This window comes from Melanostigma gelatinosum (genome assembly GCF_949748355.1).
Source record: "Melanostigma gelatinosum genome assembly, chromosome: 6".
NCBI lineage: Eukaryota > Metazoa > Chordata > Actinopteri > Perciformes > Zoarcidae > Melanostigma > Melanostigma gelatinosum.
Genome location: NC_136639.1, coordinates 16,938,735 through 16,954,664, shown reverse-complemented (window position 1 = coordinate 16,954,664; position 15,930 = coordinate 16,938,735). Strand labels below are relative to the sequence as shown.

The 15,930-nt window shown below is 40.0% G+C and overlaps 1 protein-coding gene across 1 annotated transcript in view; it reads left to right on the top strand.

Annotated features, from left to right (window-relative positions):
* grid2 (glutamate receptor, ionotropic, delta 2) overlaps positions 1 to 15,930 on the top strand; it is a gene marked incomplete at both ends in the record, with an annotated part of 423,012 nt that overhangs the window by 353,097 nt on the left and 53,985 nt on the right. The window contains one exon of the mRNA XM_079271038.1: positions 10,099 to 10,237. Coding sequence (XP_079127164.1) covers positions 10,099 to 10,237 — 139 coding nt within the window. The remainder of the gene's footprint in view (positions 1 to 10,098; positions 10,238 to 15,930) is intronic.

Genomic DNA, 15,930 nt, shown 5'->3' with positions numbered 1-15,930 from the left:
ACTGGGGCTTGATTAACAGCTTTCACACCAGCCCAAACAAACCAAACAGGTTTGGCGTGAAAGCACCTTTAGTTATTCCGTCATTAAGGAGAATAATATCTGTACATAATTCTGTGATAGGAGACACTTGAACAGTGTGTGTGCCTGTTATGGTGAGAGGTTGAGTAAAGGTGGTTGTTTGGCTACAGTGTGCTGCTGTCTGTGCACTACTGACTTTCCCTCTGTAGTTCTTTTCTGAAACAACATCATGATTAAAAGCAAAATGTCAACGCCAACAAGTGAAGGAGAAGGAGAAAGCAACTGAGAGCGATTGAGAGAGAGACCTAAAGCAAACTTCTGGAAAAATTGATTTCCGAAATTGCCGTTTCCAATTAATTTATATGATCTGCAAAAGGCCATCAATACACTCCTCCGCCCTCTTCTTTTTGTCCAGATGAACTATACAACATGAACCCCCATAGGGACAAGGAGGGTGAAATGAAATATAGTGTTATCTGTTTCCGCAGAATTCACAGACACACACACACACACACAGATACATACAATATGTAGGCATAAGCACAAAGAGTCTTTCTCTGTTTTGCACACACTGTGACCCTCTCACACTCATGCAGACATAGCTGATGTGTGCATGGTGAGCACACTCCAAAGCGCAGCTAAGTGGGGGAATAATTTGCATTTCAATCTTTTAATTTGCTCCCTTTTTGTGAAATTGCGCCGACTTCCACGAGCTAACCGCAGTGGGTACAGAACCCCATTTCAGCGTTGTCCGTAAGGGTGATGCTGTATTATTTATTTTTTCAAGTTGAACTCATAGTAGCGCATAGTCTTACTACGCACATAGAACTCTTATGGGGTTTCAACTAAAACATGATCTGAACATGTAGACTCTGCAAAGATACAGTTAAAGACATAGTTTGCTCAAAATTCAGAATGTTCTTTGTTCTTTTAAGTGCGGAGTGACGGGGAGTTGCAATTCCGAGAAGAGACAAACATTTCTCAGTAGGGAATGCAGGTGCAAGGTGACACTTATCAGAAAAAAACAGGCGCCAAAATAATAACACATACAGTTTTTTTTATCTTTTTGTGATGAGAAATTTTTCATCAAATGTATTAAATATGAATAAAATGAAAAAGACAAGATGTCGGAATATTTAAAAGTTCTGCAGTGAAGCAATCAGCATTTCATTTAATTTTATTTTATAAATTGAATTGCCAATAAGTCACTATGGAGTAGAATTTTCTAACTTTTACAATTACTGGTATCTTTCCTCTCATATAGTTAGAGTCTGTATAACCGAACTGTTTTGTTTTCTATAGTCAGTAAGAGTTTTGATTTCATGTTGAACTTCATGTTTCGTTCGTTTTTTTTGGTTTGATTACTTTCAGATACAGATAAACATTTTCCTAAATCCAGAGAAAGTGGATCTAACCAGTGACTACACATCCACTTGTTTAAACAACAACAAAAGTCACACTTTATCGGACGATTTACTCATTTGTAAAGATGCAATTTCCTAATTGTGCACGGACAAGCAAACAGAGATCCTCAGTTTGTATTTAGTTTGGGGATTTCTTCCTGTACATCAGGTACGAGGTAGCAGGTGACTATGAATATATATAACATCTTTGTCCTGAAGTAATGATGTGGGATGTTTGCCCAGCATACAACTAGATCAAACACTTGTGTAACACACACACACACACATGCACACGCACACACACGCAGGCCTCATTGAATCCATTTCGATGATCTCTGGTTTGGTCTTCTGGCCAGTTTGGCGGTCTCTCTCTGACCCTCTTCCTTCCCCACACTCAAATTGGCTCTCTCTTCCCTTTGATCTCCTGTTTTCAATTCCCAAGAAACTTCATATGCAAATATATTGAAAATTAAAATAGTTAGTTGTAATCTTCGTTAGATTCCTGCTTTGTTCAGTGTTGTGCTGAAATCAGTGTTCATCCTTTTTGCTGAACTGACTTTCATTGTGTATGCACGTGTTTGTCTGCGTAATGTGTGTGTGCATGCCTCTCGTGTATGCATAAACATATGCACATGTGTCTTCAGTGTGTTACTGTGTTAGTATAGATGAGTGTCTGCATGTAGAGCACGCCACCACCAACAGAGTCCGGAGCAATTTGTCAACATCAGAGGTGAATCATTGCCAATATGAAATATTAATATGTCAGCCATGAATATTTATAACTTTATTGAAGCAATTACCATAATACCAACACTTCTTCAGCACACGTTACACTTAGAACTAAAGGGAAATGATTCATGCATGAAATAATATGGATTTATTGTCTTTATGTGAGATTTGCACACAGAGAAATGAACCGGCTCGCCTCTGAGCGGCTGCGTCGAGCTCCGCGCCGCTCTGGGATCACGCGTGAGAATGAGCTTTTAGCTACAGTGTATCTGGTGCAGTATATTCAGTATAATGCACCAGATACACTGCGAATTAAATGAAAATGTAAATAATATTGATTTATTGTATTTTAATGAGCTTTTTGTGCAAACACTAGAAATGTGCTGCATACTTTGTCAGCTGAAAAAGTAAAAAAAATAAAATAAACAATTCTGGGAACAGTTGATGAACACATTTGGTTGCCAAGTTGCTGATTGTATTTTGTATTTGTTATGCTGAGTCTAATCAAGACCATTTTTGATGATATGAGTCATATATCAGTTTAAATCTCCTTTTATTAAAAGTGTTCTTGCTGTTGGAGAGAGACTTAACATAATCGTCCCTTATCAACTTTCTAAGTTGGTAGAAATCAGCAGAATATACGATCGATTGTCTGATGAATAGTAGATGTTGACAAATATCAGCAAACAAAAAAAGGAATGGGGTGATGTGAATACTGCCATTTGATTTGCCTCTCCCCTTTTAAACATTTCCTTTCTTTCTTCACCTCATCTTAATCCAAGCAATGCCCCTAAAACTATGTTCATAGCAAACACTCAGAAACACACACATAACTTGTGAATATGTAATGTGTTTATCATTCTACACTAATGTATTCATATTCCATGGTGTTTTGATGACGGTCGGAGGTTCTCATAGGAAGTCAGAGAGCATGCTGGGAAAAGAGATAGCATTATGTTCATCTCCGAATCGTATACTTCATGCATCTTCGCTCAAATCCACAACATTACTGGCCTGCTGGATCCTTATAAATGGCGGCGCTTGATGGCTTGAAAAAAATTGCCAACCACATGGAAAATCCCTCTTCGCTCTGGCTGATAGCCAGGGGTATTAGAGGGAAGCACAAGTACAATGGAGAGCTTGAGGAGCAGGAGAGGTGCTGGAAGAGCGATGCACCTCCTCCCTCCTTCTATTCTCTCACTCTTTCGCTCGTCACCCTGGCCCCACCGCCGTAACATGTCTTTCCCAAGTTATTCATAATCACGGGACACCGTCAGTCGAGAGTGATTCGGGTGCTAGAGGAGAAATGGACCGTAAAAAAATAAATAATGTTTCCTGCGATTCATCAGACGGGCCGGCGGTAGAGGAGGTGGTGCTTGCTTAGTGGTGAGATTTGAAATTTTGCAAGAAAACCTCATACATATAAATTCATACTGGATGTGCCCGCTGCACTGCTGGTTCCAAAGCTGCTCTCATCTGGGGCTACATTTAACTGCAGCGTGTCAACAAGGATGGGGGGGGGTGGCAGTAGAGGAGAGGAGAGGGGGAGTGAAGTGAGAGAGGGAGGCAGGTCGAGACACACAGTGTATGTGTTTGATGCAGATGAGTTTGAGTCATAGAATCATTTTGTGTTTCCGGCTGTCCCTGTTTGTTTCACCAAAGAAAAAAGGAAACATATGTTCATGTTTATGTGCTTTTGGTGTTTCGCTTGGATTCCGTTTACCTCGTGAAGCTTCTGAGTTTGTCGACTGAAACGAAAAGAAATCAATAGCAACCAAAGTGCAGACTACATTTTGATTCACGCAAGTTCTATCATTGTCAGATCATTCAGACTGTCCCAACATGTTAACAGGGCTCTTCTAGATTCTGTGGCATCCTGTCCTACAATTTAAAATCATTCATGTGGTAATACTGTCGATGAAGAGGATTATTGCTATTTATTTTGGCTGGAACCTGAGCCTGAATGCGCTCAGAAACCTGGTTATCACTAACAGTTTGATATGATCAGTGTCATGCATCCACACCTTTGTATTATTATGTTGCCTGGAGAAAGCTTTGATCCAGATTTGAAAGAAAAATGTGTTTTTCTTGACTTCAAGTGACTCTAACGGGGTAATAACTTAAAACAGTTGTTCTTGTGTTGTAAAACATCTTATTTCTCCAGTTTCTATGTTCTTTCTGCCCCTTTCACTCAAATTAGACAAGTTATACAACGTGATCATAGCATATGAGTAAGCATATTTAACTTTCGACTTTTGATGGAATATTTTCGGCCTTTGATAAGAAGTTGTTTCTTCAATGAGATGATGTTGCTTTGAACAGCCTCCTGTCTTTGTAGAGTTTGACAGACTGTAGGCATCATTAGTTTTGCTTTGAGACGAAAGGCTGAAGAATGATGAATGAACATTCTTGGATTGAATTAGTTAGATTGGCATTAGAATACTTCGTAAAGTTAAATGGTAGTTAAATGTGACCATAGCAAGAATGCAGTGAAAAGTAAAGGAAAGCAGCCTGTGTAAAGCTAAAGAATAATGAATGAACAACAGATATCAGTGCTGTATTCGTCATCCACCACTGCTTTAGTAGCCTGTAAGAAACCCCATTTTTGTATTGTTCCAATTTCATTGTAGCTAGTCAGCAGCTGTCAGTAACTGCTTCTGTATGGATCATTGAGTTGCAAATAGAAATGTGCAATGGAAAAACGCTATCACATGCCCAGGAATTCAATATCTCAAGAAATCTAAATTCAGCCTAAAAGTCCTCCGCACATTCTTTCATACTTTGTTCTCGAGAAGCCAGCATGTTCATCCACCGCTGGGATTGGTTTTAAACGTATAAGATGACTAATGTCCCTGACTGAGAGGCCTGTGATTTATATTCCACTTCACCCAGCTCTTATGCCTGTTGCGTCCTGGATCTATAGAATTGCTTTAGTGATTCAGCTTTCAAGATAGAACCTGCGATTTCAAATCTTTTTTGACATGTCTGCTTCTGATTTATACTTGATGTGAACACATTATGCCAACACTGTGGTCTTGCCTGATGCTCACAAAGACCAACCTGTAAGTGGTGTATCACCTGTTTGTTGTGAATCTATCACTGTACAACTCTGCCAAAATGTCCTTTAGCTTTTCAGGGCTGTCAATGAATAAAACTGTCCGAATTGTAGTAAAAAAAAAAAAAAAAAAGAACAGTTACATCACTTTGTGGCAAGATTGCAGTTATTCCAACTGGGAGCTGACATCAGCTGAACATATTCCAACTCTCCTTTCCTCATTTGAAAAAGCTCTAATGAACGGCTCTAGTCTTCTTTCATCCAAGAATAACTGGAGTGTGATACTGTAACTTTGAAGAGGAGCCTCGGAACAGTTGGCAGCGGGAATGTAGCTTTTAAAAAATTATGGTACATTTGATAGAAGTGGATTCGTGGACAGACACCAGGAACCATCCTCACTGTCTAAAGTTGTAGAAAGTTGTAGAAAGAAGAGCAGAGAGAGCCTGAGGGATTTATTATTAAAACACGCTGCGGCTGATGCAGTTGTAGAATCCGATTACAAAGCGACAAGTCTGCCCAAGTGGACGCCTCAAGCACCTCTCGCCACACTTCAGCACAATAAACTAGTGACTCAAGGTGCTTGTTGACATTGACAGCACGCAGTGAAGAGGGTAGCGGCCATTGCCTACAGGCCATGCAGAATAACAGAGCTAGTCCTTATCCCCAATTTGTCCAGCCACTTCTTCCAGCAGTTGACCCCCTTTGTCTCATTTACCACTAAAATGTGGATGTTTTCCTGACAGAGAAGATAAACCTCTCCATTAGTGTACGATTAATACTGGAAAGCTGTAGCAGGTGATCCATTTATAGAAATCTGATTAATGATAATAGAAATATTTCTATATGATACATTATTCAGTAATTGTATGCACACAAGACATACAGAATATCAAACCAACTATATGATAAATACATAATGATAGTTTGTTGCCACTGTAAGATTTCTTTTTGGCCTTAACTTAACCAAGAAATGCCAGTAATCAAAAAACTATGACGAGGAGTCATAATGTAGAATATGCTAGGATTTGTAGTTCCTCACAATGCAATTGAAAGGCTACCAGAAGGCTAACCCTGAGCACTAACCCTGATCAAGTGCAGACTCAACTTAAAGAGTCAAAAGTAACAAAGACATCATGGTATATTGAAGAAGACTGAAGCTAGAGATTGAAACCATAAACTCATGTTTAAAATGCTCACTGAGGTAATAATTCAAGTGAGAAATAGGGTCATTTTCTTCTTTTTGCGAGAGGAGTCAGCCCCTGCTGGTCATTAGAAAGAATGCAGGTTTAAGGCACTTCCACATTGGCTTCACTTTTCAGACCCGGATTTTACGACATGGTTTTAACACTGTGGGATTACCATCAAGAGAAATTAAATGCTCTCAGTAATATGCTTCATCCTATAAACTGCATTACCCTGATACCTGTACTATGGTAATGTGGTTGAAACAAGTTAATTCAGATTAAATCTCAAAACCATTATCATTTTTGAATGCGACAAGCTTTTACTTTCTTTTTTTCCCTTCAATTCGTCAATTTTATTCTCCAACTTGTTCGTTTTTGTCTTTGTGACTCAGTAACACACTCATCTGTGTTTGTGTGTTAATTTAGCTACATGAGCCAGAAGGCAGGGTGATAGGAGATGAAAATGAAACAGGCGATAGAGGGAATGTCTGAGAGAATCTTTTAATAAAAAACGAGAGGATTAGAAAGTGGTTGAAGGACTAATTACTTGCCAAACTGCTTTGCAGGCCAAGAGTTGGAGACTGGTGCAGTTTGTGCAGTGGTGTAGTGGAACCGGACAGCTGTTACATTTTTGTATGTAACCATATTTATTTTGAACACAGCATCACTAATAAAAGATATTAGATGACTTAAAAAAAGACGATAATCTCATGACTCCTGAAGAAACATGCACAGCTCACAGTCAAAAGAAATAAACAGGATTGAAAGAAAGCAGGTCTGTCACACAGCCAGGCTGCCTGCCAGACATCTAATAAACCAATCTGTTATGTAGACATCCAGCAATCCAGTCACTCAGTCAATCAAAGGAGGCAGACAGGAAGAAAGTCTGCTAATAGTAGCGAGGCAAATGAAGACCAATGGAGATCCGAAAGTCATGAAGAATACATTCAAAAGTTTAGACACACCAACACTTTTTTTTATGTTGTTTGCCCGCAGCTACAGGGAAGCACAGTAGAGAAAGAGAGGGGAAGCATGGAGAGACATTATGGCAAGAATGGACAGTGGAGGGGACACGATGGGGTGCCTTTGAAGCCGGCATCCACAAAAGATCTATCCTTTGTGTTCAAGAACTTGAGCATAGAGTGAGACAGACACTGACAGCATGACAGGAACATTAACTAATGTCCACACTATTTTATCAACGATCCTAGATCCGATATCTGAGTCCATAGTAAACTGGACGTTTCTGACATTTTGGGCACTTTAAAAATCAATGCCAGACCAGTCTTCAAGTAAACCATTTCAAGGGCCTTTTCAACGCACCTCTCAATGTTCTCTTCGGTTAGTTTTATTGAGCGTCATGAATCCACATTTTTATATAATGTCTGTTACCGCTCTGTCTCTCTCACAAACACACATGCACACACAAAATTACCTTTTCAAAAAGTCTGTTGTAGTTGCTCTTGATTTGATTTAACCAGGGACAGAGCGCATCTATAAAACATTGAAAAGAACCAAAGTCTTACCAACTACACATCTTGGGACATTCAGATGTAATTTTCCAGCTGTATTAAATATTTTTCTAAAAGTCACTTCTGCAGCCAGAAATCAACATGAAAGATTTTTTTTTTCCCTTTCTGGTAAGTTAACTGGTCTTCCATGGATATTACTTGTCTAAAGCCCCAAATCCTCAAATATGACCCTTCTGCGGGTGGAATAATTCACAAAGGTCATGTTTAAAGAAGCTATAGAAGTCCAAGATTTTGAAGTCATGGTTTGGCACATATTTGGACACTTTTGGAAACAAAGTTGGAATATCTGCTGTAATTTCTCATGAATAGTTAACTGCATAAACATTATCGAATATGTTACGAACATATTATGTTTACATGTTTTGCCTGTATTTCTATTATCTTTCTCTGGAAACGTTTTTAAATACTTTGTTGCTGGGTGTTGTATCCAACCAATCACAGCTGGCAGATCTCTTCTTTCTTCTGTAAATTTGAATCTGTAAACATTTAGAGAAGAAGTTAATTTTATTGCAGGGTTAGCTAGATCTCTACCATCTGTCCCACGGACTATTTGACTTGCTAACTACTATGTCACAAGATCCGGTTGAAAAGTCAGCCATATTGTCTCAGACGAATCAAGGAGTAAAGCTACTGTGAGGGATTCACGGTGCTGGAAATCCGTTTATCTTTGTTTTGACTTTGTTTAGTTCAGTCAGTGAGACTTACTGCTAAATAACCGCAACTTCGTCATCGCAGCGCACTAGTTTTGGTTGCTGAGTAACAGCAGGCGCGACAGGAGCGCAACCCTCTAAGCATCTTGGATAAAAGGATGAAAGCAGCATGGCTGGTGTTTTCCGCAACTTGTGAATGGAGGCAAACATGCAAAGGGATTATTTGAACTGAATATGTAGAGTACAGCACTACACATTACTCTGCCTTCGGGCTCACGGTAAAACTTGATGTCAACTGCAAATGTATTGCCGGAGAAAGATACTGTTAAACCAGAGAGAAGGAGGCAGCAAGATAACACATTTAAATGAAATCAAATGCTGTAAGCAATGCAGGAAGGGCCTGATAGGAAGATGGGAAAAGCAGGAAATACAATGGAGAATGAGAAAGGGCATGAGACAAAGGGAACGTGGGATTAGGTGGATATCAAATATATATTAAGTATGGACAAGAGGAAGTGGGAGAAAGGAGCGGGTCGTCTGTTGGTCTAAGTCGATGTAACAGTGAACCCCTGCTACAAAGATGAATGGGGCTAATTTCTAACAAGCTTCAATGAAGGCAGTGAGGAAGATCTCACTGGCTGCAAATCAATCAGTACTCTGTATACGTTTGTGCGCGAATGTGTACATTTGGTATGCACACCTAAATGTGTGTATGCATGATTGTCAATAAGCTTGCAATGATATGTGTGTGTATGAATAGAAAGGCTAGCCCACATCGACCTGAGCACAATAAAAAAAGCAAAGACGCACGTGGGCTTTGTTCTTTGTTGGGTAATACACAACTAGATGGATTATTTCTTAGCGAGGCATGTTTGAAAGCTCAAAGAAAGCCGAGGCAGTTAGCTTTTTACTGTAACACAACAAGATTTCAGAGGACAAGGCCAAAAACAATGTTTTAACACAAGACGGGGATAAAGAGGTTTTCTGTTTTATGACGGACAATCTACTTTTTATTGTAATGTGCTCCAGGCAGCATTAAATCCTAATGGGAGGGCCTGCCAAGCATTCACGCATTCTGTTCAGATTGATCAAGATGTTTCTCTAGAGATTTTATTGCAACGGCAGGTTAGATTTTTTAACTTCTCTCCAAACAGTTATGCCTGCTGGCGTTTTGAGACTGATTGTATATTAACACATTTCCAGAGAGTTAAATGCAGTCTGCACCTTTACCGCAACATATAAATAATATCATACCTCAAAGATGTGTTGTTTTGATGTCTTTCTAGAAGAGCAAAGATTGAATTCTCTGCAGTGCCTCCCACTTAATGCAGCCGTGTGAAGATCAGATCTGTGCCAAAGCATCAGATCAGATCAGATCAGTTAATCCAAACATAATCTTTCAGGATGCGCTTTGCTGTTTTAACAGCTTTTTTCTCCTGCAGCTAAGATCTGCTTGTATGCATTGATGTGGCACCTATTTTTCCGGTGCATTCGTTTACCTTTCTTTCTGTCTTTCTTTCTGTCTAGGTGGAGAGGTACCCTACACCACTCTAGCTACAAGGATGATGATGGGCGTTTGGTGGATGTTCGCTCTTATTGTCATCTCTTCGTATACCGCTAACCTAGCAGCCTTCCTCACCATCTCGCGCATAGAGAACTCCATACAGTAAGTATCCAACAGATACATATCTATGCGCACACACTTATGTTCACTCGCACTTATTCACCATAGAGTTTGTGTGTAGCTGTGGGTGCATGACTAATTGTTTCTAACACACAGAGACACACTGCGGTCTTCCCCAGTGTGTTTGATTCTTGCTCAGTGCGAAAATCCATTCTACTAGGCAGGTGTAATGCATGAGAGGCAACACACACACACACACACACAAAATTACTTCCCTATCCTTTCCATCCTTCCTCCCCTCCTCCTTCACCCCGTTGCAGGGTAGTAATTTCCTGTCTGCCTCAAGTTTGGATCTATCATTGTGTGTGTGTGTGTTTCCAGTGATGAAGGTAAGGAAGATCAGGAGAGAGAGAGAGAGAGAGAGAGAATGAGTGTGAAAGAAAGTAAAAAGCGAGTGTTATTTGCATGTTCTTCACATTATTGCCCTCTGTTAATCTATCCTTGTGATAATATGTGTGCCTGCTTCTCTCCTGGTGGCACAAGGAAACCCTCATCTCTCATTGGACTAATCAGCATGCCGAAGCATCCGCTATGCCCGGCAGTGCCACAGTTAATTGTGCATGGCTTTGGAATAAACAACATTTATTTCTCTAAATCTCATCACTATTTGTCTCTTCATTTGTTTCTGTCACTTTGTCTCTACGCTGTTCTCCTTTTCCATCTCTTTTCTGTCTTTGGCAAACCTCCTTTTTGTTTTTGTCTCCACCCTCTCTTCTTCTGTTGTTCTCTCCTTTGTTCCAATTACTTCTGTGTCGCTTGGAAATTGTGTGGAAATAATCTATTTACTTATTTTCCTTTATTGTTTTAGCTTTTTTTCACTCAAATTTGCTGTCATTAATGAGTTCCTCACAGTTTACCGCCTCATTCGGTATCCATTGAGCTAATTAAGGATTTCCATAAATTTTAATGCATTATCTTTAATGTGTTGACTCTTCTGGTGTCATTAGTGGCATAATTACCATCTAAACAGCAGCAGCCACATGGCCCTGGGTCTCCAAAGATGAGTGGTGGGGTGAGTGGTGAAAGGGAAGATACCCAAAACAGACTTAGAGTCCTCGCAAAGCACAACAAAATTTCAACGCAGAGATGAAGCGAGTTAGCCGAGAGAGGAAAAGAGGAGGATCGTGATGTTGTGATTAGCGTGCAGTTTTATCTGATGGATACTTGATGAACATATTACGCAGATTGGATCGAGAGCAAATGATTCTGTGAGTAAGAGTTTGAGAGAGTGAATTAATTAAGTATGGAAAAGAGCAAGTAAGCAAATGCACGGAGAGGAAGAGAAGGCCAGGAAGGATGAAGGCATCGCTCATCTTCGTGTCCCAGTGAGCAGTCAGGACAGACAGGGTTTTTAAGTATTAATGCCCTTGTTTCATCCTGGAAATGAAATAACAAGTGAGCATTCAGAATCCTCACTGGACTATTTCACGCTTGGATGTTTTCTCTCAATTTCAGTGTGAATCCTTCAGGAAAACAGTCAGAGATGGCGGTGAAGAGTGGCAAAGAGAGGGAGCAAGTAAAACACATAAGGGAAAGAGGGACAGCCACAACTTCATAACGTGGAAGTAAAGAGAGGAGCTAGGTGGAAGAAAAGATGAGATGGATTAAGACATGAAGAGAGGAGGGAGGCAGAGAGGTTAGGAGGGAACAAAGAGAAGGCTAGAAAAAAAACGAGAGTGGAGGGAAGCGTGAAAATGGAGAGAGAGGAAGGGGTTTTGGCCGTAGGGTGATGAGTTAAGATGAGAAATGGATTTTGGAGGGCTAAATGTGAGAAAAGCAGGTGGCACCCGTTGAGAGGAGTGAGGTGGAGCGGAAGAATTGGTCAGGATTGGTCAGAAATTGAAAGACGGATGGAGTGTTTTGAGGATAAAAAGCCTCCTTTCCTGGCTCAATCCCACACAGCAGGTGTCATATGTTATGGTTGCTAATGATGACAATAAAGTCAATTAGGTCTTGTGTGTGTCTGTCTGTCTGTGTGTGTGTGTGTGTGTGTGTGTGTGTGTGTGTGTGTGTGTGTGTGTGTGTGTGTGTGTGTGTGTGTGTGTGTGTGTGTGTGTGTGTGTGTGTGTGTGTGTGTCTGGACATCAAAATGGCTAGTTACTGCTCTGTATGTATGCATGTATTGTCTGTTACATCCCAATGGTCAGCTGAAACAGCACAGTGCTTTGGTCAGCAGTCATTTGGTTATTTGAAGTCTGCATGTTTTCTAAAGGGCTTTATCACTTCATCGCCCTCTGTTGGCGAGAAGGGGAATATAACAGCACTGTTCCAATGGTACAGAATAATAGAATAAGAATAATATAATAATGACATTTACTGTCTTAACAGTAGGGTAGTAAACATAAATATCTACTGAAGTGATAGCAACACATAATGACATTGCTTCAGCCTGACCAACAATAACGTATAGAAAATAACAATCAATAATAAAATCGCCTCTAAATTAAAAAGTGTAATATTATGCTCAGAAAATTGTCCCAAACCCCTCCGATATTTACAAATAACACATATACAAACATAACTTCAGCAGCCTTTAAATGTAACTAGCTTACTCTGAAGACCATGTTTAGCTATTTTCATTGTTTGGGGAGAAAGAAACACTCTTTGAGTTTTGGCTTCTGTCCGCGCAGATTGCTTGTTGTTCAAGGTTGCTCAGATGTCTGCAGTGTGTCGACAGCCATTTGTAAAAAGTTAATGAACTGATCAAGGCTCTAGTGCCTTTACCCAAATGAATTTCCCCACAGACTCATTGAGCCAAGATCCTCTTTGTCTTTTGGCCTCTGATAAAACTAAAGGCCATCCTTTGACTCTCCGCAAATGGAATGATTTGCCTCTTAACCTATTTCTAACACATGAAGTGACATAGCAACCAAACTCTTTCCAGCTAAATATAAAGATTTATTAAAAACTGCTTTAAAAAACACAATAATATATTGTGTGTATATATATATATATATGCTCCTTAAAGGTTACAGAGTGTATTAGCATTGCTTAGAGCATTGTAAAATCGATAGCTTTCAACAAAGACGGCCAGATAACAAAATAACTACACTAATTAACACAGAATTAATACCTCACCTCTCTCTCTCTCTCTGTCTCTCTCTCACTCTCACTCTGTCACACACACACACACACACACGGTATTTGTCACAGGACACATTTAGCTGCTATTCCCTCCATTTGCTTGCTCATTGGGCTGCTTAGGGATAATATAATTGGTTGCAAAATGAGCTAGCATACACACAGGACAGAAAAGCGAGTGTATGCCAACACATGCACACATTCCAGTCACACAAAACATTCCCCAAACGATAATTAAGCACATAACTCATATATGCATACTTCCATTCGAAAACACAGAGTAATACATTTGGAGGCAACCAATGGCTGTGTTTTGTTTTTAATTAAAATCCAGACATTTCACAGTGTTTTATTAAAAATGAATTATGCTGTCATTATTTTTGTCCACTTCTCCAAATTTCCAAATCTCCCCTCTTTAAATGAGACCTTGTGTTCATATCTTCATATTTGAAGTCATATGAAGTAAACATCATACAAGTGCATTTTAGCAGGGGCTGTTTTTTGTAACAATATTTAAGTGTTCGATCAACAGAATTATAACTAGTGTACAGGATGTTCTGTTATGAACATTGGGTACTGTTTTTCCTTTTGGAAAGGCGCTGATTTGTTCTGTGACCTGCAGCACATATGTCTCCTCTAATATTAACACCTAAGTTTGAGATTGTGTTTTCATTTTCCAATTTGGCAGCATTTACAGAGGTTGAGTCACCATTACACACGTTTTCATCTGGATGTTTTTTTCTCTCTGTAAAATCTAAACTCATCTGACATGACATTTTTCACCCGCTCTCTCCCCCTCCCACACATGCTCACACCATTAAATAACAGGCCCAGAGTTACTACCCAGTGAAACCAATTCACAAAGGGGGAATCCTCGTCAAAGAGTGTGCTGAAAGGCGTGCATATTCACAGGGGAGTGGTGGGGAGGGGAGATTATTAAGGGCATAGATTAATTGACGGCAATAAAAGATTCATGTTCCCGGAAAAGTTCATTAAAATCTTCAAAGGTTTTTTTCAGAGCGGGTCAGAGAGATAGTTGAGGAGGGCATCAGAGAGAGAGAGAGAGAGAGAGAGAGAGAGAGAGAGAGAGAGAGAGAGAGAGAGAGAGAGAGAGAGAGAGAGAGAGAGAGAGAGAGAGAGAGAGAGAGAGAGAGAGAGAGAGAGAAACCGCAAGAGATGTGACTTTCCATAAAACGTCTGAATGTGTTATTTCTTATGCGTGTGTCTGGGTTGGCAACCTTATAATAATGCACCAGTACCTACCTATATTTGTGCTCATTGTCAAATCTGCTTTTTTGAGTGTATTACAGCTGAACTAATGAAGTAAGATACTGTACACTTGCTGTTCATCACAAAACAGGACATGTTGAGCATTTCTGTGTAAATGTTTTGTTTCACAAATCTCTCAAGTCCCTCAAAGCCATTTAACAAACAAACAGTAATTAGATCCTGTAATGGTTCTCCATTACATTTCTCAGCAGCCAAAATATTTGAGAAGCAACCAAAGCACTGTTGCATTGCAATTTACTGTAGCTTGTGTATTCCCCCAGAGGTGTCGATTCATGGGTGAAGGATAGAGTGAGAGAGAAAGGACAAGGGGGAAACAATAAGAACAAAACAACAAGACAGAGTGACTTGTGTTTTTTAGTTTTTTTCATTTCTGCTTCTGTATTTTTGCCTGCCTGCCTATTTCTTGATATAGAGACAAAGCACAGTTCAGTCCCGCCCACATCAGAGGGGAAAACAATTCTTCGCTCTCCGTTGACTTTATCTTGCGTGAAGGTGCCTCCTTGTCACTTCCGTCTGCAAACAAACAGCAGTAAAATGCCTAAAAGCTGCTATGTGGTGGGATTCACTACCAACAGGGTAAAGAACCCAGAACTAAGTTTTTATAAGCTGCCGAACCGAAAAACTGAGGATACAGGCAATAAAATGTGAGGCATCAGCAGTAAGGATGTGGAATGGAATCCTGACACTATGCCTTCGTGTGTAGCAAGTATTTTGTCCAAATGTCAGTTTAGGCTAACTATATTTCTGTAAGTTAAGCATTTTGACAGTGTGCATGCTGAGTTACAGTGGGATTTAGATCAATCAGAAAAATATGCAGTGTTATGTTTGCAAGTGCCTTAGCTAACTACAGTAGTTTGCAAACGCATAGCCACAACTAGCTTGCTAACTAGCTTGCTACCTTCTACCGTCACTATTTTCTATGTAGCATTTTACTTTTGTTAGCGTTTCAGCCCTTGGTTGCACATTGTGGCTCTGATTGTTGCCCCGGTCTTGTGGGTGTGCTGATAACTGAGTGAGTGATGCTGGCATAACAGCTTTCCACCCTCATTTTTTCCCACATTTGTTGGTCATTGCCAATTCCCATTTTTTCTGTTTTTATTCCATGTCAATTACATGTTGCTGCCAAGTCCCACAGTTGGCCCGTGGACAGTTTAGATTCATTTATAGGCAAGAGATAGTGTCGACCACAGTGCAGCTGGCCACTTCATGAATACTCCGATGCCCGCTTCTCTCTAGGTTATAGTCAGTTATCACTGGGAAGTTTCCAAGAACGTAACAAAGGCTTGATCATTCACCACGTCCCC